The sequence below is a fragment of the Muscardinus avellanarius genome (assembly GCF_963383645.1).
Source record: "Muscardinus avellanarius genome assembly, chromosome: 3".
Lineage (NCBI taxonomy): Eukaryota > Metazoa > Chordata > Mammalia > Rodentia > Gliridae > Muscardinus > Muscardinus avellanarius.
The window spans coordinates 96,326,187-96,352,200 of NC_137788.1; the positions used below are offsets into that span (position 1 = coordinate 96,326,187).

The 26,014-nt window shown below is 39.2% G+C and overlaps 1 protein-coding gene and 1 pseudogene across 3 annotated transcripts in view; both read right to left on the bottom strand.

The window, feature by feature from the left end:
* Positions 1-449: 449 nt before the first annotated feature.
* The window catches only part of VAV3 (vav guanine nucleotide exchange factor 3), a gene marked incomplete at both ends in the record, with an annotated part of 378,650 nt that continues 353,085 nt past the window's right edge, over positions 450-26,014 (bottom strand). The window contains 4 exons of one of the 2 annotated variants that reach the window (XM_080690385.1): positions 450-491; positions 1,138-1,289; positions 3,238-3,321; positions 25,146-25,275. In XM_080690385.1, coding sequence (XP_080546511.1) covers positions 450-491; positions 1,138-1,289; positions 3,238-3,321; positions 25,146-25,275 — 408 coding nt within the window. The remainder of the gene's footprint in view (positions 492-1,137; positions 1,290-3,237; positions 3,322-25,145; positions 25,276-26,014) is intronic. The other variant, XM_080690386.1, reaches the window with a different exon arrangement.
* Positions 11,417-13,799, bottom strand: LOC308261017 (heat shock protein HSP 90-alpha-like; annotated as a pseudogene). Its single transcript has 2 exons — positions 12,622-13,799; positions 11,417-12,431 (listed from the first exon to the last, which is right to left on the bottom strand). The product of its transcript is annotated as a heat shock protein HSP 90-alpha-like (transcript).

The window sequence follows — 26,014 nt, forward strand, 5'->3', positions numbered from 1 at the left end:
TCTTCATGCTGAAAAAAGCAAAATGAAATGTCTCCTTCTTTGTTCCAGCGGAAATTCTGGTGAATGGCCGGTGAGAAGAAAGTAAATATGCATTAAGCATTTGCTAAGGGCTGGTATTTATGGTGTCCACCCCGATGAAGTAAAGAGAAACCTGAATCCACGCGTTTTCAGGGATCTTTGGGAAGAAAAGCTTCTGGCTTTGCCCTGGTCCCTTTCAATGACAGACGGGCAGGCTGCTTCCTGCCCAGCTCCAGGCAAGCCATTAATCTGTCAGTGCTAAGCATCTTTAGAAATCCCAGCACTAAGACTTAGGCGAGGAGAAGGAGGAAGAATGCTGAACAGCCAGAAATGCAGCTTTTTAAACACTTCAGTTAATTTACAACTCTGTGCAGCCTTCTCCTTGCCCCTTCTCTGAGGTTCTGGTGCGGGGTCCAGTGCTGGATCAAGGTTTATTCATCCTCTTCCACATATGTGGATGGAAACCAGCCCACCTAAAAGAGAAAAGGAACCAGTATAGCAACATGACTTTGTATCTGGCACTACCAAGGATTCTACAAGCAGGGCGTTTCATTTGCATAGCTCCAATTTAGTGGGGTTTTAAGCTCACTGTAGATGAAGAAGATTGGTTTGACTGCTCTTAGAAACCCAATAGAGTGAGAGACAGAAATGGAGGAATAGAAGGAACTTTAACAGTGTTCTGATCCACTAGCACACAAATAAATATGTAAATTAAGTCAAACATGAGTCTCAACCACATACGGGTTCCTATTGCTGCTGTAGAACAGGATGTAAAGACAGAACTACTATGTCCCAGTCTTTCCAATTGAGATCAGAAGCTCTTAGAGATATCTGGCACCATGAATAAAGTATATGCTCTATGGCTTGGATCTTAAAAGAAGGAAAATGCTCCTCAACTCTCCTCCAAACAGAAAGCCATCAAACTTGCCAGGGGAAGCTTTATCTATGCCACAATCCTATCTCTTCAACACAGTTTCAGTGTGTGCCTGTTTCCAGCACGGTGGAGCACCGGGGTGTTAGGCTGGAGGCCAGGGGCTTGTGGGGTGAGTCCCACACATGATGGGTACCAATGACTGCCCCATCCCCTTCTGTCCAAGCACATCACCAGGGACCACTCACCCTGCCATTGACTTCTCCCCGCCACCAGCCGTTTGCGCTCATCTTTGTGTAAATCTTTACCACATCTCCCTTCAGCAAGGACAGTTCGCGCATATCTCTCGCACAGAAGTCGTATCGAGCGATGGCAATCCCCAGCACTTTGGGACTCAACACTGTGGAGGAAGGATGGGAGTCTGCGTTGATTTGTGGTTGGTAAACAGCCAGAAGAACCTAATCAGAAGGTGGTTACTGATGCTATCAAACGCACAGGCATGATTCCATCACAGGCCGGTGGGGATGGCAGACATAGGAGCTTGAAAACAGTGCAACCACTGTTTCAATTTCACCAGGTGTCAGCAAATTTGCCCGGCTTGATTATTATTTCACATATAACTTTTTCTTTTTGGTGCTGAGGATTGAACCTAGGGGTGTTTTACCTCGGAGCTATACCCCCAACCCTATTTTTTTTTTTAATTTAATTTGGAAACAGGGTCTAAGTTGCAAAGGGCCTAAGTTGCTGAGGCTGGCCGTGAACCTGCGATCCTCCTGTTTTAGCCTCCATATACTGGGATCACAAGCGTGTGCCACCACACCCAACTTTATGTAACATTTATGTGAAGAGGAATAAAGCGTGTTTCACAGAAAGAACACCAATACTGCCTTCCTTTCAAACAAATACTGCTTTATAGGAAGCTTTCAGTGAAATGTCTAATCAAAACCAGATGCCAGGGTACTCGCCTCCGGTGCTCCGAGGTTTTTCTGTTTGAATAGTTTTGATGGTAGGCGAGGAGCTCGGTTCTATAAGGAAAGCTTCATTCAAGCCAAACATGTTTGTTAGCCTCTAGGGTTTCAGAAACAGTTTGTATCAACTTCTCCACCTGTTGCTCTTCGGGGTCATAAACTGTTTTCAATGATATGTTCAGTGATTCTGAGAATCACTCATCTGAGATTGGTGGGACTTTATAAATCTTAACTGGAGGAGGAACTTAAGTGGAAGAAAAAGAGACGAATGGGAAATGCCATCCATCCGTTTTCTTAACAGCTCCCAGTACCCAGGTGGATGCAGTTATGACCTGGGTTACCCTGGAAAAGTCCGCCCCTGGGCAACAGGGGTCTCTGGCCTATTATTCATGGCTTTGTAATGACAGAAGTGTTTTTAGTCTCCAGGTGTCGATCATAAGATAAATGAATTGCAATGCTGTAGATTTCAGAACTGTAAAGGGAGTTAAAGTAGGTCATTTTATTTTACTGTTCAGCACACAAAACACTTTAATGGTTTTCTTACTGAAAACTGTCCCATTGCTGGGGCCCTACTCTTAGAGCCAGTACACATAAAAGCACCCCTGTGATGGAAAAACCCAATCATCAACTTGACCGGGTGACCTTGCATGGCCTCTTAACCCCTCTAGACCACATTTTTCTCATCTAAAAAATGAAAGGTTTGTACTAGGTGACTTTTAATGTCTTTTTATTTCAAAATCCCATGATTCTATTGGGACTTACAGGTTAATTTTTAGAAACCTGTAAGAAAACATACTTTACCTAGCCATGATGTGGTCCCCTCAATGCCACATAAATAGCCATTACATCCTCTGACTAATACAGAAACCAAGGCCAAAACGTCTGGGCTCAAACAAAAGAGCTGTGGAGCTGATGGCATGAGGCATCCTGTCAAGCGTCAGGTACTGACTTTTACTTTTCTATTTGGAGGCAAAACTGGGATTCTAGTGCTTATTTTCTTCCTCAACTAACATTTCTAGTCCTCAAAACAAAAATAATTTTGCAGAGTGCTTTATCTCCCTCATATTTGTGGCTCCCCTTCCCCCACCTCTATCCACAGGCACATTATAAAATGTCTTATTGAAATATATGACATGAACACACACACACACACACACACACACACACACACACACACATACACACACACACACACCAGAGAAGTGGAATGTCATGACAAACAATGAATTCATGACTAAGAAAAGTGCACAGAGGTAATGGAGTTGTAGGGACTGTCTGTGAGGAGATGTATCTACATGAGAAGCCACACATAGAAGGCAAAATAGTGTATTTGCAAACAGAAGCAAGTTGGAGAGACACATAAAAGCAGTAAAGCAGTACCTGACCAGAAAGGAGTGGAAGAAGGGGGAACAAAGCTGTAGTCTGGAGGAGTTACAAAAGAAAAGCCACAGAACAAAGAGGGGGCTTAGAGAAAGAAAGAAAAAGAGAAGCAAAGAGCATTTAGGAACTGGTAAAAAAAATATGTATATATATACATATATATCTCAGTACAACTGTTTTGTCTGTAATCATCAGATAATTGGCATATCCAAGTGGGAATATCCAGCTGTGTTTTCCCCACTGCTCTTCTATCACCATTTCTAAATGAAGAACGAGCCAAACTTTTACATTTTGATTGACATTAGTTCTGCAAATTCAGAGATGTCTATCATTCCACAGGCAAACACAGCAGACTGCCTTTGTGATGCCACCTTTGAACTCTACATCCAAGGTTGGTCAAGGATGGTCTTCTTCCTTTGATGTGGTTCCGGATTCCTACTTTGTTATAACCGTTGGGAGAGGGATCCTGTGAATTCTTGATGTGAAGTCCGCTTCACATCAAAACAAGCATGAATAAATAAGGTTTTATAGAGTGGTGTCAATGAAATCTGCAGAACCCATGAAAAATTCAAGAAAATCACCCAGGATTTTAGGAACCACCTTTACCCTCCAAACCAAGCATGCACATCTCAGCTTATATTCAAAAGGGGTAAAATGAAAATAAAGATTAAAGCCACCCTGTATCTTACCATATCTGGCAAACAAAGCAAATATATTCTTCAAATTGTAGAAATGTACAGAAATGTTATATGTGTTTGAATGCTCAAAACTCTTTCATTTTAAAATTTAAATAAGAGACGACAACATTTATCTAGTGGTTCTAACCATTACAACTCTACCAGGAGGGTATTTACAATATTTTTCCTTTGCATCTGAGACAACCTGGAATAAAACCCAGGTAGTGTTACCCCAGGGTTCATGTTCTTCACCACTACTGATACCATGGTGCCATCCTATCACCTTCCTAAAAGGAGGAAGGCATTCTTTTTTCCAATATTTAATCTTCTCTTTTTTCATTAACAAATTATTCAGTTCAATTATGCTGGCTCAACGGGAAGACTACATTTCCCAGCCTCTCTTGCAGTTTGGCATAGCTAAATGGCCAAGTTCAAGCCAAGGAGATAGAAGCAAAAGTATCATAAGTTTTTCCTAACAGGACAGCAAACAGGCATCTTTGTACTTCTTTTTAGCTCTTATTCCATTGTGCTGTCTGCCCTGTGAAGCTACCTAATGACCCATGAGAAGGAACGTTTTACCTTGGGGCTGAGAGAGCATGTGTTTAAAGGAACCTGAGTAGTTAAAGTTTTCAAGGAACACAGTTGGCTTGCCCTTCCTTCCAGTCCTGGTCTGACTAATTTTAGCTTTTTAAAAGAAATCAACTGTTGATCCTGGTTCAGCCATTAATTTTGGGTTTCTGTCACTTGTACTTAGACCTAATATGAAGTGTTGCAAAAAAACTTTCTACAACCAAAGATGACGTAAAAGTGGGCTAAGTGGACTGGAAATAAGTTCATATCATATTCTCACAGATTCTGCCTCTTTTCAGGAGGGAGTCTGACTTTGAAAGGTATGGAATTCTCTTCCAAGATTCAATACTCTTTTCAGCAAGGGGCTCGAGGGATTCCTAATATCAGTGACCTGTTAAGAGAGTTTGCAGATTCTAGACAAGCAGACTGGACAAGGCAACAGGGGGAGGTCAGTTTTTCTTGTAATCATGGACCTTGGTGCCTTCATATATACGTGGATACCTTCATGACATACTTTCCTCATGAATGGCCTCACAAGTTTACTTTGCACCTGCCCTGAAGTATATTCTTGTTGATGATCAAGGTTATTTTATTTTGCATTTGTACATTCTACAGTTTATTTTAAAGTTAAATATGTTGATACATGCCCTCACAACTAATTCCATCATATGCCCAGTTCATTTACTACTGTGCAGTAGAACTGATACATTTTCATTTTCTTCAGGTAATGCTATATCCACTGCTACAGAGAGAGATGATGATTCTATTTCTAATTTCATTATTGGCAGAAAATCTGGTGCCAAGATTCCTTTACTAACACATTAGAAAAGTTCAAGTTTCCTTGGACTTTTTCTATGTATCTATCCCTGGGACCATTTCATCCATAGAGAAATAAGACTATACTTCTCCAAAATTTCTAACGAAGGCAATTTAAGCTAACGGTGTGAAATATAACAAGAGATAAGTTATCTCTAAAAGGAAGAAATGAGAAATCAATGAAAACACAATTAGGTACAATTTAAGTAATTTCAGCAATAGGCCGATAAATGAGATAGACACCGTTCTATAATCTTGTAATATCAAAATTTCCTGAAATAATATAAGTAAGGTTTTACCAAAGGGCTTATATCTTTGGTTCAACCCTGTATTTTATTTAATCCTAAGGCTTATAACTACTTCTATTCATGTCAAGTAGCTAGAATTCAAGCCTTCTTAAATCTGATCCAAAATAACTCTAAATAAAGAGAATCTGGCCATCATGGTTAGCTTTGGCTCCTCTCCTCACTTATGAACTACTTTTCCCTGAATGAAACAGGATCTTGGATATCCCTTTGCTCCTCATCTGAATTCCAGTTGTGACTTCAAATGTCTTCATGACACTGCTGCCATGAAGCACAGTCACTGTCTCGGATCTAATCTGTTTGATTAGCTCATCATCTTCCTCCTTGTAATCTAGCTCAACCCCCTACTTCTCCCCTTTCAGTGACTTCACAGCTCTCCTTGCAAAGCACCTCTGCAGCCAGCGAATGGTTAGGCCCTTCGCACTGACTCTCTAAGTCAAGTGCCCTCCTCCTCTGCAATGTGAAGTTAATCCTTCACTAATTCTCAGCTCTGCCATCATTTCTCACCTCAGACCACAGGCCCCAAACTCATGTTCCTGATTCTGACTTTCTTTCCGTTCTGTTCCAAACACTCCCACCCCTCTCCTCAGCTTCCCACCCTAACTGTAGTTTCTATCATTCCATTTGCTAAATTATGAAATTCAAACTCTTGACCCGAATTCCATGACAATTCATCAGGTGGCTCTGCCTGTCTGTCTAACCAGATCTGCTTTGACTTTCCCACTCCCCCCGAGGCTCGAGGCCACATTTCAACTCAGAAATTCTGCTTATTCTGAATATAGCAACTGCCCCTGGACCCTGCTATCCTTATCCTTCCTGTTCACAAGTCCAGTGCAGGCTCTGCCCCTGAGCCTTCTTGACTGATCCAGAAATTGCCTGTCCCCTTCTTGGGCCTTTCCTACCCATCTCTGTGGTACTTGCATCCTTTTGGGACTTCTGGGTTCTATACTGATCTGGAAGGCTGGGGCAGGTTCTCACATTGCTTCTGCAGCCCCTACAAGGTGGAGCCCAGAGCTAAGCAACTAAGTTGCCAAATGGACAAGCACCTCAGTAGGGTATTTAATTTTGCAAGTGTCTTATGTCTCTTCCTCCTACTCAATTAACTCACCTTTTGCTCACTGACCTGCTCAGTAAGACTTCCAACAAAGGCCAGCAAAACACAAAGGAAAGTGAAATGTGTTCAGGTTTTACTCCTCAGGCTTCTGGAGAGCCATAATCCATCAGTGATATTCCTACAATAACTGTAATTTTTTTTTCTGAAGTGCTGAACAGCTATTAAATACTCTGTGTCTCGCAGCATTAACCATACCATATGCCTGAGGAATCGTCTTAGGGGTAAGAGGTTAATCAGTTTCTCCTGCCACCCAGTGTATAGCTCTCAGCCAAACATTTTAAGGATTGCTAAGGATCCTTTCAACTTTTCTACACATTGTAGCATGACTTATTGTTGTCATTCTTCCTATATGTCAATTTCTATTGCCTCTGGGTCCTTAATTCCCCTGAACTGGAAAAACATTATTTGAATATCTGGCACCTACTGAGACAAGAGTAAAAGATGACAAATTTTCCTAGGAAAGTATGGATTTAAATCTAGATGTAAACTGAGCCTGGTGGTGCAGGCCTGTAATTCTAGTACTTGGGAGCCCAATCTCTGTAATTTAGAGAGGCTGTTTCAAAATTAAAAAAAAAATAAAAGCCAGGTGTGGTGGTACATAAATGTAATGGCAGTGCCTGGGAGACTGAGAGAGGAAGATTGCAAATTTAAGGCCAGCTTCAGCAACTTAGCATGACCCTGTTTCAAAATAAAATATAATAAACAAATAAATAAATTGGGATGTGGGTGTGGTCTCAAGGTAGAATGTCCCTGGGTTAATCTTTGCCAGCAATAAATAAATGAAATAAAAATAAAAGGGGCTGGGAGTGAAGCTCAGTGGTAGAACTCCATTGGGTTCAATCCCCAAAACCACACACATACAAATTTAGACATAAACAATATCAGAATAAGGTATCTAATAAAAATGTTTTGCAGAATAGTTTAACTAGTAACATATATTTATATCCATACGGCACATATGTCCTCCATCTCTGCATACATAGGCAGGTGCACAGCTCTTTCACCAAACTCCTCCTACCAGACCAAGATACCTCTAATGCAAGAATTGGTGGTGTGTACATGTTCTTGAATGGGATTTGGAAGAGCCCAGGAGCAATGGCATTCAAGTGGGGCTTTTGGAAGCTTCTTGAGAGACTATCTTCTTATTCATATCAGTATATAGGTATTAAATCAATATCGAGTCCCTTCTTATTGAAATAATTATTTATAAGCTGCATGCTTCTATTAAGGGTCTAATTTTCCTCTTTCTTCAAACATGTTCAAGTCCCAAATAGCAAAGAGGAGAAAAAAACCTTGCTCAGAGACATCATGGAGACAGGGTTCTGGTTATTGTACAGGTATATGACACCTGGGTCTCAACTGGGCTAGCATTCATACAGCATTATTATCAAATAAGTGGCTCATACTTTAGTGGCTTAATGTTTCCAGTTAGGAAACTATTAAAGGTATAGCCAAAGATGATTTTTCAATTTTTCTTACTTAAAAAAACAAAGCCTAAAGTACTAACATTTTCTAGTGAAAAGAAGTTATTTATTAAATAATTGGGGAATAGAAGTTATCAGCAAAGACCTAGTAATTGTAAAGTATTACTCAGTTCTGAGACTTGTCTGAGAAAATAAAGCCACAGGACATAGAAGTATATCAATTAAAAGAAAGAAAAAACAGGTTAAGAGGATAAAAAAAATACTAGTGACTTGCTGTTTGATGCATATATTTCTATTGAAAAGGCTAAGCATGCTTTCAAGTAAAATGTTTTGCCTTGATTAGGTAATTAACATTGATGAGTGGATTTTCAGTAACATTTAAAATCTGTACACAGTAGAGACCACGTTCCATCAACGACATTTCTTAGGGGACTGGTTATAAAATTATAAAGTATTTTTGAACCAACAATTATCCATTACATACATGAAACATTTGCTAATTATTTGATGATAGTTTAGACATGACCCAATATTCAGTTTTCAGAAGGAACAAACACATAAGTTCACACTCAGGTTAAAAAAAAATTGTTAGCTAGAAGATCAGGCGATTAGACCAAAGGTATTATTAACACAGGGATCTCCCCAGTTTGTGGCTCAGCAGTGGCCTGCAGGTCTTCCTGAAGACCTGTGCTCCTGAGTGAGGTGCTTTGATGAGTAGTCTAGGGGTTCTTTTTGCCAAGATTGTCTGCAAATGGCCTAACAGCAGAAAGCATGCTGAGAATTTAATGAATGTTTAAAGTTGTGATCCTCACCCTGATTTTATTTTAGAACTCAGGCATGTCTCTATTTTAGAGTTTAAGTGTCATCCACAGACCTATTATAAAATATCTGCTCCTCTACCTCTTCCAAGTAAATGAAAAAAAATCCTTGTTTGGTGTTTATTGTATATATGATCACTAAAAACTAGAAATAATTCAGATTAGTTTCATTTATTGAATGCTGACAGCTAGTAAGTAGAAAAATTAATGTTAATGTGAAATTTAAACATAACTAGGAAAAGTTATATCTAGGATTACTGGGAAAAAATAAATAGTTACTTGGTATTCAGTGTTTCATGGCACAAGCACATAGAGCCATTAACAAGAAAACAAAATAAACATAAAGTCTTTCCTATTGTTATGGAAAATTATATCATTTGCCTTTGCCTTTGGGATTTTGGGTTATTTATAGGCATTTGATTTGTAAATATGTGAAATTTATTCTAAACCCATATCCTCTAAGAATAACTGGCAGACATTTATTTAAATTACTAAGGTGATAGGACTGTGCTAAGATGCTAACGAAGATATAACAACTATGCAGAGCCTCTGACTTTAGAGGAGCTTACAAATTAGTAGGGAGACAGATAGGAATTTATAGAGCTCTGGAAAGAATTAATTTTGGATCAAGAATGCTATGACTAGATTCGAGGCTCCATTGCAGCCCTAAAAACAAAACCCTCCAACATCCAGCTTGTTCAGGCCCCAAACTCTATTTTTTTAAATTTTATTTTATGGAACTGGAAATTGAACCCAGGGTCCTTCTACCATCAAGCTATACCCCAGCCCTTTATTTTTTATTTTACTAAGTTGCTGAGGCTAGCCTTGAAGCTGCATTCCTCCTATCTCAGCCTAAACTTTAGAGTCACCCTTGAGTCTTCTCTTACTATGATACTGCACGTCTTATGTATCACATCAGGTTGGATTGCCTCCAAAACCTATCCCTTCTGTGGCTACATGTTGGTAGAAGCCACTATTATGTCTACCTGGATAACTGCACGGGTCTCCTGCCTCATCTTCCTGGACCACTCTGTCCTCTCTTCCCATAGTCTTTTCTCAACAGAGGAGCCAGAATAATCCCGTTAAAACTTAAAAGTCAGACTATGTTGTTCTTTGCTTACATTTTCCTAATGGCTTCCCATTTCTTCCAGCATAAAAGCCAACATTCTTTTGTACCTGGCAAGAACTCATCTCCCTTATTCTCAGACCTGATCTGCTGGTCTTCCTCTTTTCTCTACTGCTCTGATGACATTACTCATGTGCCATGCGCTCCTTCCCTTTGCACCAAATCACTTCTCTCTCTCTCTCACTTCCCTAAATCTTCAGATGTAACCTTCACAATGAGGTCTTCCCTGATGTCCTACGAAAGTCACAGACACATACTACTATTGCCATGTGATGCAGAAAGGAGAGTTTACAGGGGGATGATGTGCAAGCAGAGAAGCAGGTGCAATGCACACAGTCCCCAAACTCTTATTGTCCTACTTCTTAGGCTGTGCACAAATGTTTGGTATACACTGTGATGGAAGTGGCCTGTTCTACATGCTGATTGGGTGTGGGTTTTTTTTTTTTTTCATTTTTTAGCTGTTTATTTACCTGTTTAGGTAGAATGTCACTTGGGCACTACATTTTTCACAATTCTTGTTACTTTTCAAATGGTCTTGTAACACACAGGGAAGTTTAAAGTTTTGTTCCAGTAAACAGTACTTTCTTTGGAAAATAAGCCCCTGGAGGTTCTTCCCATCGAGTTCTGTCAGTGAACACACCTATTTTTGAGTCCTGTCAGTGAACACACCTATTTCTAGAAGACATGTAAAAGTAGTGACTACAGGGGGCAGGAGGTTTAAAGTAGATCCTAACAAGTTAAAACTCAAGTCATTGTAACAAACATTTTTCTCTTAAACATGAAGGTTTACCCCAGAACACTTCAAATGACAAGATGCGTCACTTGAAAGGGGTGGCGTTTCTTTAGTTACATACCAACAGGTGGCCATAGAAGCGATAGTCTTTGAAGGCAATCCAACCTGATGTGACGCATCAGATGTGAAATGTCAGAGTAAGAGAAGACTCAAGGATGACTCTAAAGTTTAGGCTGAGATAGGAGGAATGCAGGTTTAAGGCTAGCCTCAGCAACTTAATGAAATCCTAATTAAGATCCTTAATGTAGACCTATGGGATACAACTTGATAGCTAACACTTTAGCTATTAGACCACAAGAGTTAATAGGTAACATGTCTTACAACACATCTTGGACCTGTTGAAATAAGTCAAGGTGCAACTAATAAAAGCATTACTAGCTGCTTTAGTGCCTAGAATATCACAGTATCACTTAAAGGAATCTTATCTTCCCCTTAAGTAGTTATCATGCTATATAAGTTTTTAAATGTTAACAAAAATAAAGAACAAAAAATAATTGAAAATATTAGGCTGTGTACGGTCGTTCTCCAGGCAGAGATTAGTTGACTTCTTCGATGCATGAGGTGTCGTCATCTCCTTCAGGGGGTAGCATTTCTTCAGTTACAGCAGCACTGGTATTGTCCTCATCAATATCTAAACCAAGTTTGATCATCCTGTAGATCCTGTTAGCATGTGTCTGGGGATCCTCCAAACTGAAACTGGAAGAGAGGAATGTGATTCATATAGCAAGATGACCATATCCTTCACAGACTTGTCATTCTTGTCAGTCTCTGCCTTTTGCTTTAAGGTCTCAATAATGGAGTGGTCAGGGTGTATCTCCAGGTGTTTCTTTGCTGCCATGTAACCCACTGTAGAGTTGTTTCTTGAGCTTTCATGATTCTATGTTTGCCATCCAGCCATATGTGCTTGTGCCAATACAGTATGAAGATGTCACCAATCCGTTTGACCCAACCATCTTTTCAACCTTTTTCTCCAACATGTCTTTCATGATTTTTGTAGAGGTTTTCAAACTTTATCTTTTTCTCTTCTTGTTTTTTCTTTTTTTCTTCATCTTCTGGAAGTTCTAAGCCTTCCTCTTTGGTGACTGAAACTAACGTCTTCCCTTCAAATTCCTTCAGCTGTTGGACACAGTACTCATCAGTGGGTTCAGTTATATAGATCACTTCTAAGCCGTGCTTCTGACGATGCTCCACAAAGGCTGAGTTAGCTCCCTGGTCCTTGGTCTCACATGTGATATAATAATAGATGTGTTTCTGGTTTTCCTTCATTCTGGTCCAATAGTCCTTGAAAGAACCCATCTCATCCCCAGAAGTAGATGAGTAGTATTATAGCAGCTCTGAAAGCTTCTTCCAGTTTTGAGAGTCTTTTGTATTCCAAGCTTTATATTTTTGGAGAACTGCTCATAAAACTTCTTGTAGTTCTCTTTATCTTCTGCCAGCTCTATGAACAGTTCTAAGCATTTTTTAATCAAGTTCTTTCTAATAACTTCAAAATTTTGCTTTGTTGCAACATTTCATGGGAAATATTTAGAGGAAGATCCTCAGAGTCTAAAACTCTCCTAATAAGCCGGGCGTGGTGGCGCATGTTTGTAATCCCCGCGCTTGGGAGGCAGAGACAGGAGAATTGCGCAGGTTCGAAGCCAGCCGCATGTGCTGGCTTAGGAGAACCTGTTTCCAAATAAAAATGTAAAAATAGGTCTGGGAGTGTAGCCCGGAGGTACAGGGCTTCCAGGAACCCTAGTACCACCAAAACAAAACAAGACAAAAACTCTCCTAATAAAATTCAGATATTCAGGTATCAACTCTTCACAGTTATCCATGATGAAAACTCTGTGTACATACAACTTCATGTTGTTGTTCTTCTTCCTATTTTCAAACAGGTCAAAAGGAGCACATCTTGGGACAAAAAGATGAGCTAGAATTCCAACTGTCCTTCAACAGAAAAATGCTTCACTGCTAAGTGATCTTCCCAATGATTGGTCAAGCTCTTATAGAACTCTCCACACTCTTCCTTAATATCACCAGGGTTTCTGGTAGAAATAGGCTTTGTTTTGTTGGGTTCTTCTTGGTCAATGCATTTTTCCTTAATCTCTTTTTTTTTGCCACCATCCTTCTTCTATTCTTCTTCTTCATCAGAACCAACATCTTCTATTTCAGGTTTGTTATCAGACTCCTTTCTCTTTTTCTTCTTCCTTGTTTTCCTTTTCTTCAGCCTCATCATCACTAATTTCCTTATCAAGCTCCTTCTCCACAAAAAGAGTAATAGGATAGCCAATAAACTGTGAATGTTTCTTTACAATCTCTTTTATTCTTCTTTCTTCCAAGTACTTAGTTTGGTCATCTTTCAGATGCAAGATAACCTTGGCCCCACGACCCATAGGCTTCCCTGTGTCAGTCCTCACTGTGGAAGACCCCCCTGGGGGACTCCCAGGCATACTGTTCATCATTGTTGTGTTTGGTGATCACTGTTACTTTCTCAGCAACCAAATATACAGAATAAAAACCAACACCACAACACCAAACTGGCCAATCATAGAGATTATCTGCACCAGTCTGCAAAGCCTCCATGAATGCTTTGGTACCAGACTTGGCAATAGTACTAAGGCTATTGATCAGAACAGCCTTCGTCATTCCAATTCCAGTATCCACAATAGTGAGGGTTCGGTTTTGCTTGTTTGGAATGAGATTGATGTGCAGCTCTTTCCCAGAGTCTAGTTTATTGGGATCTGTCAACCTTTCATATCTGATTTTGTCCAGAGCATCAGATAAATTTGATATCAGTTCCCTCAGAACGATCTCTTTGTTCGAATAGAAAGTATTGATGATCAGTGACATCAACTGGGCAATTTCTGTCTGAAAGGCGAACGTCTCCAACTCCTCCTCCTCCACTGGCTGGTCTTGGGTCTGCGTTTCCTCAGGCATTATGGCTGAACATAACACTGGCTTCACGATGTAACAGCACTGGGATGCTGAAGCAACTGAGTGTTGGGTTTTTATATAAGTTTATAATAACAGAAGTACCCCAGTCATATAAGTGGTTTGTTATAAAGAGGGGATACTGGAGTCAATTGCTGGTGTCAGCCTGTTCAACCAGTAAACTAAAAACTTTTGGAGCAGATCTTTGCTACACTGACAGAGTCTCCAGTTTTTTTCATCCCTCAACCAGCCCAGTTGAAATCCTAAACCATGCTGGGCATGGTGTTTCACACCTGTAATCCTAGTACTCAGGAGGCTGAGACAGGATGATCACAGGTTCAGTCTCAGTAAGGTCAGTCTCAGCAACTTAATAAAACTGTTTCAAATTAAAAAAAAAAAAAAAAACAAAGCTGGAGGTGTAGCTCAGAGGTAGAATGCCCCTGGATTCAATCTCTAGTACCACCCCTCACACAAATCCTAAGCCAAACCCTAACACCATTACTTCCTTGTATAACTTTCCCAATTCCTGAATTTATAGTGCTACATAATTATTTTGTAAATTATTAGCTACTTTTCCCATTAGCACATAAGTTCCATAAGCATAGGAAATTTTGTCTGTTCCATTCACTTCTGTATATTCATGGCTATCTGAACTGGGCTTGCTCTGAAGTAGTCTCTTAATAAAAGACTTATGTGTTGAAAGTATAGTCTTCAATACAGCAAGGTTCAGAGGTAGGGCATGGCTAAAGGAGGTGAATCATTGGGGCACCAGGCCTTAGGGACATTATATGTTTCTGACCCCTCCTTTCATCCTCTCTCTTTCCAGCTGCCATGACTCTAGGTTGGTATCTCTCCACCATGTGCCCTGCCAACATGGGTGCTGGCCAATCATGGGCTGAAATCTCTGGAACTGTGAGCCCAAATAAACTTTTATTCCTCTGAGTTGTGCTTGTCAGGTTTTTTGGTCACAGCAGAGAATGCTGATTGAAATATATCAAGAATGCAGAATTGTATCCTTTGAGAAAGAAAGATAGAAGAAAAGGTAAAAATTAAGTGAGGAAGAGTGAGTTTTTGAATAAGGATAAATAAGAACCAACAAGTCAAGCAATATTGAAATTTTGTGCTCAATTCTGACAAACAAGAGTGTATCCATAAAAGAGAGCTTGGATTATGAGATATTTTATTATCATTTATATGATAAGAAACAAATAATGGAAGGAAGGAAGGAAGGAAGGAAAAAGGGAAGAAAGGGAGACGAGGAAGGAAGGAAGAAAGGAAGTTAGGAAGGAAGGAAGGAAACAGGATGTAGTAGGGAAGGGAATAGAGTGTACTCAATAAAAGAATTTCATAGTACAAGATTATTATATTTCTTTTTAATATATAGTATTATTTTATAGTATATTTTGAGGTTATCATGGTAGGGTAAGTATATAGTATATTTATTTTGAAGCAAATATAATATGTAGCTACATTAAGCAAAATATCTGAATCAATGTAAGAAGGGAAAGACACACCACTTAATTCTGTTCAAAAAAGAGAAACTGAATTCCTTGTGTGGCAACAGACATGAAGTCACTTGGGTGTCCAAGCAGATGGCCAATGACCTTCCAAAAATGCTATAAACGATAACGTGTTTGCAAAAGCTTCCCCCAGAAATAATGAGACTGGGAAGCAGGAGGTGAAGCATGAGGTGCCTGGTTACCAGAAGAACCCCTTTTTTGCTCCTCCACACTCCCACCGATTGCTGAGGCATTGAGCTGTTCTAAGTAATATTTGAGGTACATGTGTGCTATATTTGATGAGAGTAGATAAATATTGAAGAGATAAAACAGTGGTTAAAAGTATGAGAGAATGAAAGGAAACCTTAGTTTGTTTTCGGCTTTCAGTACTAACTGGGACAGAGAAGAGCTGAAGACCTGATACTTTATGAAGACTGGATGTGCAGCAGGAAAAGGAGCACAAAGGAGGTAGAGATAAGGGAGAAAGAGCTCTCACCATTGACCTTCTCAGCTGGGAGCCTGGTTAAATTTTTAGAAATTAAAATAAGAATTCTTCTCAATTTAAACTTTTCTGTTGTCCAGGCAAGGAAGACTAGAAAAGCAAACCTTTGGATCAGCGCTGTCATCTGAGGGTGCTAGTGTTAGTAAAGAAACATTACACACATCAGCTGCACCCAGACCAGTTTTTAATTTGGAATATAAGGTTGCTGGAAAGAGAAAACATAAAAGAGGAGAAATACTAAGAAACTAAGTACTGCTTTTTTGAGCTACAAAATATTTAAAGATGGTTTTGAACAATGTTATTTGAATGTATAGAATTTATATGTATAAGCTATCTTCTGAAGGGAACTTGGATTCTGAATACTGGTTACTAATTTTTAAAGCCATCAGGCTCAGGATATACTTTATAGTAGCCAGTAAAGCTCCTGAAGTAAGTAAATTAAAAAATGAGGAGCCCAGCTTGATCTAATAGAAGATGTACAGCTTTAGTTGATCAGTTGCCCAAGAACTGAAAATTCTGTGGACATCACAGACACATTGAGGGGAAAGAACATAAAAATGTCAGCGATGTATTATAACTAACTTAGCGTACAGAACCATGTGCACCTTGGAGAGCACCACAGAAGCCCAGGAAATGGAAGCAGGAAACCTAGCACCTGGGGAAAGAAGGACTCACAAATCCATTAAAAATTGCCAAATAAAGCTAAGCATGGTGGAACACACCTGTAATCCCAGTACATGAGAGGCTGAGCCAGGAGGTTCGAGGCATTCATGTGTGGTAACTTAGCAAAACACTGTCTCAAAAATGAAACAGTAAAAAAGAGCTGGAGTTGTAGCTCAGAGGTAAAAACAAAAACAAAAACAAAATCAAAAAACAACCCTGGGTTCCATTCCTGGTAATCCCTAGTACAAAAAAAAAAAAAAAGCCAATGAAGCTAATGTAATGTTTCACAGGACAGTAGTGTAGACTATGTAGAAGTGGTGGAAGAAGAAGCAATATTGATCATAGGAGCTCAAACCAAAACACTTCCTGCACACTAGATGCTGTTCTAAGTACATCTACTGACTCTTAAGCCTCATGACCTTGGAAGGCCGTGACAGGATTATAAATTTGGGGATAGCTTCAGCAGCATAGCAAGATTCTCAGGAACCTAGTGAGACTCTGTTTCAAAACAAAACAAAGGGCTAGGGGCAGAATGCCCTTAGGCTCAGTCTCTAATACCACATCCTTGAGAACAAAAACCGCTCATAACATGAGCACTAGACACTACGATACAGCGTTGTATGATGAAATACACTAGGGAAACTGAGATTAAACTGTTACTTTCCTAGAAGAGACTATATCCTATAAGCAATTTTTGTATGTCTGTTTGACAAAGGAAACCTTTTCATGGTGCTTCTGGGAGGACTGGAGATTAATAGAATACTCCTTTTGAGACATTAATGTGTGTAATGGGTTTGAAAAATACCATGTCCTAATAATCATCAAATTGTTGAACATCTGACAAGATTGTTTGGTTCTCTTCTTCTATACCAAGTATTTAACGCAGTGTTTCAAACAAATGGCTCACAAGTATTGCTTGGAAACCTGCACTGGCTCCAAGTGCTTCCTTCCCAGGGGACAGCACATTTCTCTGTGGAGAGCCAGGCCTTATTGATTTTCAGGGACTGTTTCTTTTAACCTCCATCAAGAGGTGGCCCAAGTAATATACAGTCCTCGCATAATTCCATTGAAAATGAAGAAAGATTGAAATTAGGATGGAAGAGCTTAAGAGAAAAGTTAAACATTGACACAATGAGATTGTGAGGGAGGGGTCCATCAGAATCCTCACCTTATAAAGATGTTTCCTCTCTGAGTCCATAAATATGACCTTATTTGCAAAATAAGGTTTTTCCAGATGTTAAAAATCTGAAAAGACCAAATCATCCTGTCTGGAATAGGCCCTAAACCCAATGACAAGTGTCTGTCTTTCTTTTCCTTTCCTTTCCTTTCCTTTCCTTTCCTTTCCTTTCCTTTCCTTTCCTTTCCTTTCCTTTCTTTTCTTTTCTTCTCCTCCTCCTCCTCCTCCTCCTCCTCCTCCTCCTCCTCCTCCTCCTCCTCTTCCTCCTCCTCCTCCTTCTCCTTCTTCTTTTGGTGGTACTGGGGTTCCTGGAAGCCCTTCTACCTCTGGGGACTTCGAATCTGTGCGATCCTCCTGTCTCGGCCTCCCAAGCGCGGGGATTACAAGCATGCGCCACCACGCCCAAGGGCAAGTGTCTTTCTAAGAAAAGGAAAGATGGCACAGAGAGGTGAATGAAGACCAGGCAGACACTGGGCAAACCAAAGGATACCAAGGATTGCCACAGCCATCCAGAAGCCAGGAGAAAGGCGCGGAGTGGGTCTTCCCCTGAGCCTCCAGAAGGAACTAACCCTGCCGACACTCTGAGTGTGCACTTCTAGCCTCTAGAATGCGACAGAGTAAACCTCTGTTGGTTTAAGGCCCTCTGTAATAACTGTCATGGAAGTTCTGAGAAACTTATACAAGAATAAACTACTATTTAAGTTATTAGAATAAAGCTAGATCCTATCAAAATTAAATGACCAAGAAAAAGATGATAAAAGACTGTAGATAAGATAAAGAAATCAGAAAATAAAGATAGGTTAATATTGATAAGCTGAATTAGAAGGATTCAAAGCTGAAACTAAAATTAAGTATATACTTGAGAAATTTGAATAAAATAAATAAGTAATCAAGAGTGCTTAAGGAATTATGATGTTCCAGAAATCAATAGGAATAGAAATATATAGTATATTCAAATAAATAAATAAATATTAAAGACCTAAGTTCTCTAAGTCCAAGTTTCTGTCAAAAACATTGGCTAGTAATGAAGCATAAATACCCTGTCCATGGCTAACATGAGGATTAAGCAAAGGATGAAAGGAAAGAGACCCCGCTGCCAGGGAGATGCAGCCCAGACCCTGACCCTGACTTCTGCTTTCTTCCTGCCAGGTTGCTTATTTGTACAGACCTAAGGAAACCTTTGTTAATTTTTTAAGAATTGCTGGAAGATTGGCTAACGCACCAAAAGGAACTTGCTGAGTTGCATTTTGTGTTCAAACCCACTCATCTTGTCATGCTTTCCATACTAGCATTCCCAACCTTGCTATGCCTTTCAAGAACCTGGGGTTCTGACTTTACTTATCTAGCACTTTCTAGGGCATGTAAGAAACTGTGCAAAATGCAGTTGGAAGTGAGGAGCAGAGTCTGGCTCCTTGAGCTCCGGGGAATAACACACCAGAAGAAATAACTGAAACTCTATGCAGATAGTTGAAATTCTCATGTTACTAGATTCCATGCAAGCTATACAATGAAATATTAATGGTTCATAAAAGTCTATCTTCAACAAGACCACTCTCCTCAGTGCCAACTACACCAAGATGGAGTATTGGAGGTACTTAAACAGGTGCAAAACTGACTGCTTTCTCTTCTAAATTTGTTCTATCGTTTGTTTCCTTATCAATCAATGGTTTTGCCAACTGCCAGTTGTCTAAGGCAAACACTTGTGCTTCATATTTGTACTACTTCCGCCTCAATTCATTTAATAAAATTGACTTCTAGAATATATTCTAATCTACACTGTCCTTCTCTACTCTTATCACTCAGTTCTTATCTAAGCCACCCTCAGCCCTCTTATGGACTTCTTTTTTATGTGTCTGATACTGGAGACTGGACTCAAGGGTGTTCTACCTCTGAGCTATGCCTCCAGCTCTTTTTATTTTGTAGTTTGAAAAAGGGTCTCACTCAACTGTTGAGGCGAGTCTCAAACCTGTGATCCTCCTGTCTCAGCCTCCCAAGTACTAGGATTACAGGCACATGCCACCATGCCAGGCCCTCTCATGGATTTCTGCAGTAGCCTGCCAACTCATCTTCTTTCTGCCTCTACCACCCCCTGTAAGCTGCTCTTCATAGAATAGTTGGAAACCTTTTAAAACTGTCAGTTCATGTCATTTTCTGCTGCTGTTCACCAGACTTCCCATCTCATTCTCCATTATAATCCTAGCATCTAACACAGGGCCTGGCACGTGGTAATTGCTCAGTAAGTATTTGTTGAATGAAGAAAGGGATAAATGCATACGCAAAGGCGATGGGGTTATAGGGAGAGACAGGCTCAGCACATGCTGGTGTTCCCCTTGCTTCCAGAACAGTGACTTATTCACTCTGCACATGGAGCAGGTGAAGAGGAGTTGCTGCCATTTTCTTCCAGTTTTTTTAGATGTGGCCAGCAGATGGGAGCAAGAATAGCACAAAGAATTGCAGTAAACTTCATTCAGATTCATCAAGTGAGCATTTTACAGGGTTTGCTTTATCAATCTGTTTTTTTTTTCCCTTGGACCTATTTGTGAATAAATTTCAGACACAATCTCCTTTATTGAAAAATCCTGTAAGCAAAGACATTCTCTTCTCTTACATAACCAAGTACAATCATCAAAAGACGAAAACTGCACTGATATAGCACTATTACTTAATGTACAGAATTTACTCAATATCTAATAATTGTCCCATTCCTGTTCTTTATAGTAATATTTGGATGTATGTATAATTGCATAATACACACACACACACACACACACACACACACACACACACACATACTTTTTTCATTCATTCATTCCTCCCTGCTTCCCCAGCCTTAATTCAACCCAGGATATTTCATGCTACACACAGCTGTAATATCTCCTTAATCTGAAATAGCTCCTCAGTCTTCCTTTGTCTTCAATGACCTTGACATTTTTAAAGACTACAGGCTGTCTTTTAATTTCCATATGTCTGATGTTCACTCATGATAAGATTCAAATAATGAATTTTGGGAGCAGACATAACACTGCCAGGGAGGTGTGTCTTCCTCAGGGCCCTGTATTAGGAAGCATATGAGATCCGTTTGTCCCATGACTGATAATGTTAAGTTTAATCACTTGGTTAAGGTGTTATTACTTTTCATTTTATAATTAGTAAGATTTTATGGAAGATGCTTTCATATTACATAAATATAATAGCCAATTTTTAAAAGAAAATATGCAACTCTTTTCTATGGATGAATTCTTCATAAACATAACTTAAGGAAACAATTAAGGTATACTCATGGGTCACCAAATAGCTAATCATGCAACTTTTCCTTGTGTAATGGTCTATTGATATTATACTTTATCTCCTCTTATGCGAGAAAGAAACCATATAGAATGCTATTTTTCAAAGAACATCATGAAATATCTAATCTCAGTTCTCATTTTTCAAATGGAAAAGCTGAAGCCCAAACTGGCTAAGCGATTTGCCTAAGGTCAGACAGCTTCTCAGAGACAGACCAGAAAATAATGAAGTACTTGTAGGATGAGGAAGGCAAATGTCAATCTAGTTTCCTTCAAATCTGCAAACCCTATAGGTTCCCCTAGAGCAATGTAAGGCACGGTAGCTAGGGCCATTTTAGAAAATAATGAAACTCTTCCATAAGTCCATAGAACATCTTCTTGGAGTCACTGTGGATAACAGGGAAGTACAACAGCTTGCTGCCATCCCGGACTTCTATCTTTGTTATATGCTCTTTTGGAAACTCTCTCAAGTGTAATTTCAAAGGCAAAGGAAAAATCCCATGATCTGGGGACACAGTGTCAGAGATACCTTCTAATGGAATGCTAACTTCCAAATGCCTACTCCTTGCCTCAGACTCTGGATTCTTGTTTAATTCCAATCAGTAACTTTCTATATGCTATTTTTCACATGCACGAAGTAGTTCCATCATAATCTTACCTTATTTTGCAGACCACGAGATTGTTGCAAGTCCATTTTAAACCTAGACTAGTCCAGAAGTAAATAGCCTCTACACTGGGCTAAGACATCCTTTTCCAAGGTGATAATATAACTCAAGAAAGGAAAGAAATCTTTTCTATTGAAGTTATAAGATCACATAAAATCCAGCAGGCTTCTATTTTGTAACTGTGGCTTAGGTATCCATTGTGTAACTTTTGTACATGTGCCTATCTGTCCCACTCCTGGATGTACTGGTTTTGTGTTCCTCCTTTTATAAAATCTGCCCTGTGAAAACTAGCCAACTGGATTAGATTGTAAAAGCCACACCCCAGCCAATGGGGAATGACGCAGTGGCCTTTTTGTTAGGGAATAAAAGGCCAAGTGGCTGCCTACCCAGCGTGCTTACGCCCTTCCTTGTAGAAATAAATTGCCTTGCCTAGTTACTTTTGGATTCATGGGATTTTTTGTTTTTGTTTTTGCTTTGTAGCTTCCCTAAAATCTGTTTCTAACAACAATTAACAGTTGGTTTCAGAGGATGGTGTTCCATTCTCAGCCTCTACCCAGAACACAGGATGGCTTAGGCTTCACCTCACTGGCTCTGCATCCTTCAAGGCCTTCAAGAAGGAATGGAGTTGTCTATGCTCCGTCCAGTCCAGCACCCAAGGCAATACTGTTTGGTTAAAATTATGTTTAAATGACACTTAGCAGCATACTCAAAGCTATGCAGCAGAGGGAAGGATTCTAATGACAGCTTGCGTAGTCTTTCTATACAGAATGTGTAGCATTTGCTCCTTGCCATCTCCTGGGGAGCACATGCATAAAAATACAAGCAGTGCTTCATTAATCAAGACTTGGTTTTAAATAAGCAGGGAATATTTTTAAAAATCATAAAAGCAAAAAGATGCAAGTTTCTACAAGAGTTACAATTAGAAATTGTATTCCAGCCTTAGAGATATAGGAAAGCATGTGATGCGTTAGAAAAGTTAGTAGCAAGAGTAGCACAAGTAGGGGTGGCAGAATGCAGTCACTTCATTGAGTGTTTACCATGGATGAGCGCCATGCCAAGTGATTTATATCCAGCACCTCATTTAATCCTCAAGACCATCTTAGTGCTCCTCCCATTTTACATAAAGTGAGCATAAAGGAAATAAAACATCAGGATAGTTCCGTGAATTTAATCCAAGATTATAATTCTGTTTCAGGCTAAGGAATAAATAATCTTGGAGAGTTAACCACTGTATAATTATTAGTATTTACCACTGTATAATTATTAATTATAACCATATAAAAATATCAAACTCTGCTAATCCAGACTTGCCTGAGTCCCCTCATTGAAGTGTAAGCGTTATACAGGCAGAGACTCTGTCTTTTTAACTGCTAATAGTCTCTTGTCTGTGGCAAGTGTTTTTTTTTGTTTTGTTTTGGTTTTTTTGGTTTTTTTTTTTTGGTGGTACTGAGGTTATTGGAAGCCCTTCTACCTCCGGGCTACAATCCCAGACCTATTTTTACATTTTTATTTGGAAACAGGGTCTCCTAAGCCAGCGCACGTGGCTGGCTTCGAACCTGCGCGATCCTCCTGTCTCTGCCTCCCAAGCGCGGGGATTACAAGCATGCACCACCACGCCCGGCTGTGGCAAGTGTTTTATGTATATAAATAAAATATCCTTAATACATATGTTTATATATATACAAATGTTTGATAAAGAGATGTTTATATAATTATGTATACATGAATGAATCATTGATGAATGAAACCAAACTATAACAGATTAAATTTAAAATGAATGATTTGCTTTTCCTTCTTGATTATGAAAGTGTTTTAGTGGCTTGATTAAAGTTGCTAGAGTCTCCTAAAAAGATTAGGTACAGATGTTTGAGCTCATGCTCTTGGCTGAAAATTTTCCCTGTAGCTAGTATGGATCTTCAAAATTACTCTTTTGGCTATCTTCTGGGGGGGGGGAGCCTGTAATTCTCCTCCTACCTTCTAAACAAGTTCAAGTATTACTTCCTTAAACACTAGAGATAAAAATTTTAAGTTTACACAATTTTATTCATTTCTAGAAAATATTTTCTGAGCACCAAGGAAGTGCCTGGGAGTGAACCAGGTCATGCCATGAGGCGGTCAACAGCCTTTCTAGCTGATGTGAACATCTGCCCCTTGTTTACCACCCCTCCCTCTCTAGGCTCTGTAGCACTAAGTGAACGCTTCCAGCAGGACTTGGTGTAAATGATGCCCTTGGCCAGCTGAGTTATATTCTGCTGCTGGGAGGACAAAGGTAGATAAAGTAAAAAATCATGTTTCAAGCAGGGGGAGAAGTCAGAACTTTGATAGACTTTTGAGAAACTTCTGAAAAGCTCTTCTGTAGAAAAAGCTTCCACTTTTGAATGAGCAAAAGTTACGGCCTGTATGATAATCTAAGATAAATTGGGCAATGTTGGGCTAAAAATAGATAAAATGTTAAAGGTATTTAAAGTTTCAGCATGCAGTGTGGTCTACTACTTTCAATGCACAAGCCTGGGCATGTGCGGCTGATCACTGTAGGGAGAAGAGCTATTAAACTATTCAAATAAAGAAAAACTTGTCAGTTGGTGTGAGAAATTACTTGCATATTTACTTATTTTGAAGGGTGTGAAATCTTATTTGGAAGCCTGAGCATACCTGTTTCCCTTTTAGTGTCTGCTTTTAGGAGGAAAAAATAAAGTTAAAATTATATTAAATGGATGCAAATTCTTATCTCAAATACCTCTAGATCTTCCAGTTTTGCTTAGGCTAAAGATTCTAAGAGTAATAAAATTGTTTTCATTTCTCCCCTAAGACTGAGTTACATTTTAAAAAATGATATCAAAACAAGGAGCTGAAACCTTATTGAAAATATTGTGAAAACTGTTTTTTCACAACATTTTTCATCACAATGTTCTCTTTACACGCTATGTCTGTCTCCAGGAATATTATGTGACATTAAATGGTGAAAGGGAAAAACAATTTTTAACTTGGACACAAACTCCGTACGTTTTTGTTTGTGTGTTAATCTTTTGTGATCAGTTGTGGCATGATGCTCATTCTCAGAGAAAGTGGCTAATGTATAGTTTTAGAAATATTGTCATCCAAGAAAATATGTCAGTCATCTCAAGATTCTGAAAGTAGTCATTGAAATAGTATCATCAACAGACTTGGAATGCTAGGCTATGGGGGAGAGCTGTGAACCAGTTCTGCTTAAATATTATTCCTTAAACAGCAATGTGATCACAAACATGTGTACACTCAAGAGTGGCTAATATAATAATCAATGTAAAGTATAAAACTTTCCATATTACTATACCTTCACATTTCTGATATATATTTTAATGCAAACATAATCTTTAATTTGGTGCAAAAGACTTATAACTAGACATGTTCATAAACCTGTTGGTTCCTCTGATTCTGCTTAGCTCCAGAAAAAAAAAGGCCTTGCTCAACAAATTAGCATATTAATTGGTTATATTTCCAAGTTTGGAATGAAGATGTTTAATGCTATTTTGCCTCCAACCCTTAAGTGACAGCAAATCGTATTCTCAATTACAATACTCACAGCTGTTGCCCGCTCTATTACCCCTTTGTCCAGGTGAATGTTCTGGCTCCTTGTACGGAAACTGCAGAGTCGTATCTAAGGTTCTGAACCCTTCTTTAAGAGAATGATGCTTGTAGTACTCCACGAGTTCCTTTAGAAAAAAAGAACCAAAAGTGACGATGATGATTACTATTATTGTTATTGCTATTTTTGTGGTACTGAAGATTGAATCCAGGGGCATTCTACCTCTGAGATAGATCCCCAGTGCTATTTTATATTTTATTTTGAAACAGGCTTTCAAACCATTAAGTTGCTAAGGGCTTTACTAAATTTCTGAGGCTGGCCGCAGCCTCCCTAGTACTGGGATTACAGGGGTACAGCAGTACATCCAACTCAAAAATTATTTTTGATAATGATACTTCTGTTCTCAATCACATAAATACCTAATTTAATACAAAGTAAAGATGATTGATTTAATGCTGAATTCTCCATACCTATAGATCAATCAGTAAGTGCTAATGGCTCCCTGCTGTCTGGATGTCAATGACACCTACTTGGAAGGTGTCCTTCTTACCCAAGACACCGATCTACAGTGTGAGTTAGCCTCTGTTGTTCGTCATGGACATAGAAAGTCCTTTTAGTCTTCAGTCAGATGTGGTAAGTGAAAATAAACCATACCGAACCTCATTTTCAGAGAAGTAATTATTGTTCTTATTTACGAAATACTTGCCTTTCAAAACAAAAATAAAAGGAACAGCTGCATGCTTCACATAAAGCAATTTTGAGTTTCCTGCATTTTCTTTCAACATGGCAGAAAAACAATCTTAATATAAGATGTATTTTTCTATGGCAAACAAAAGTTGCTAATGCACAACGCTACTAGACATTGT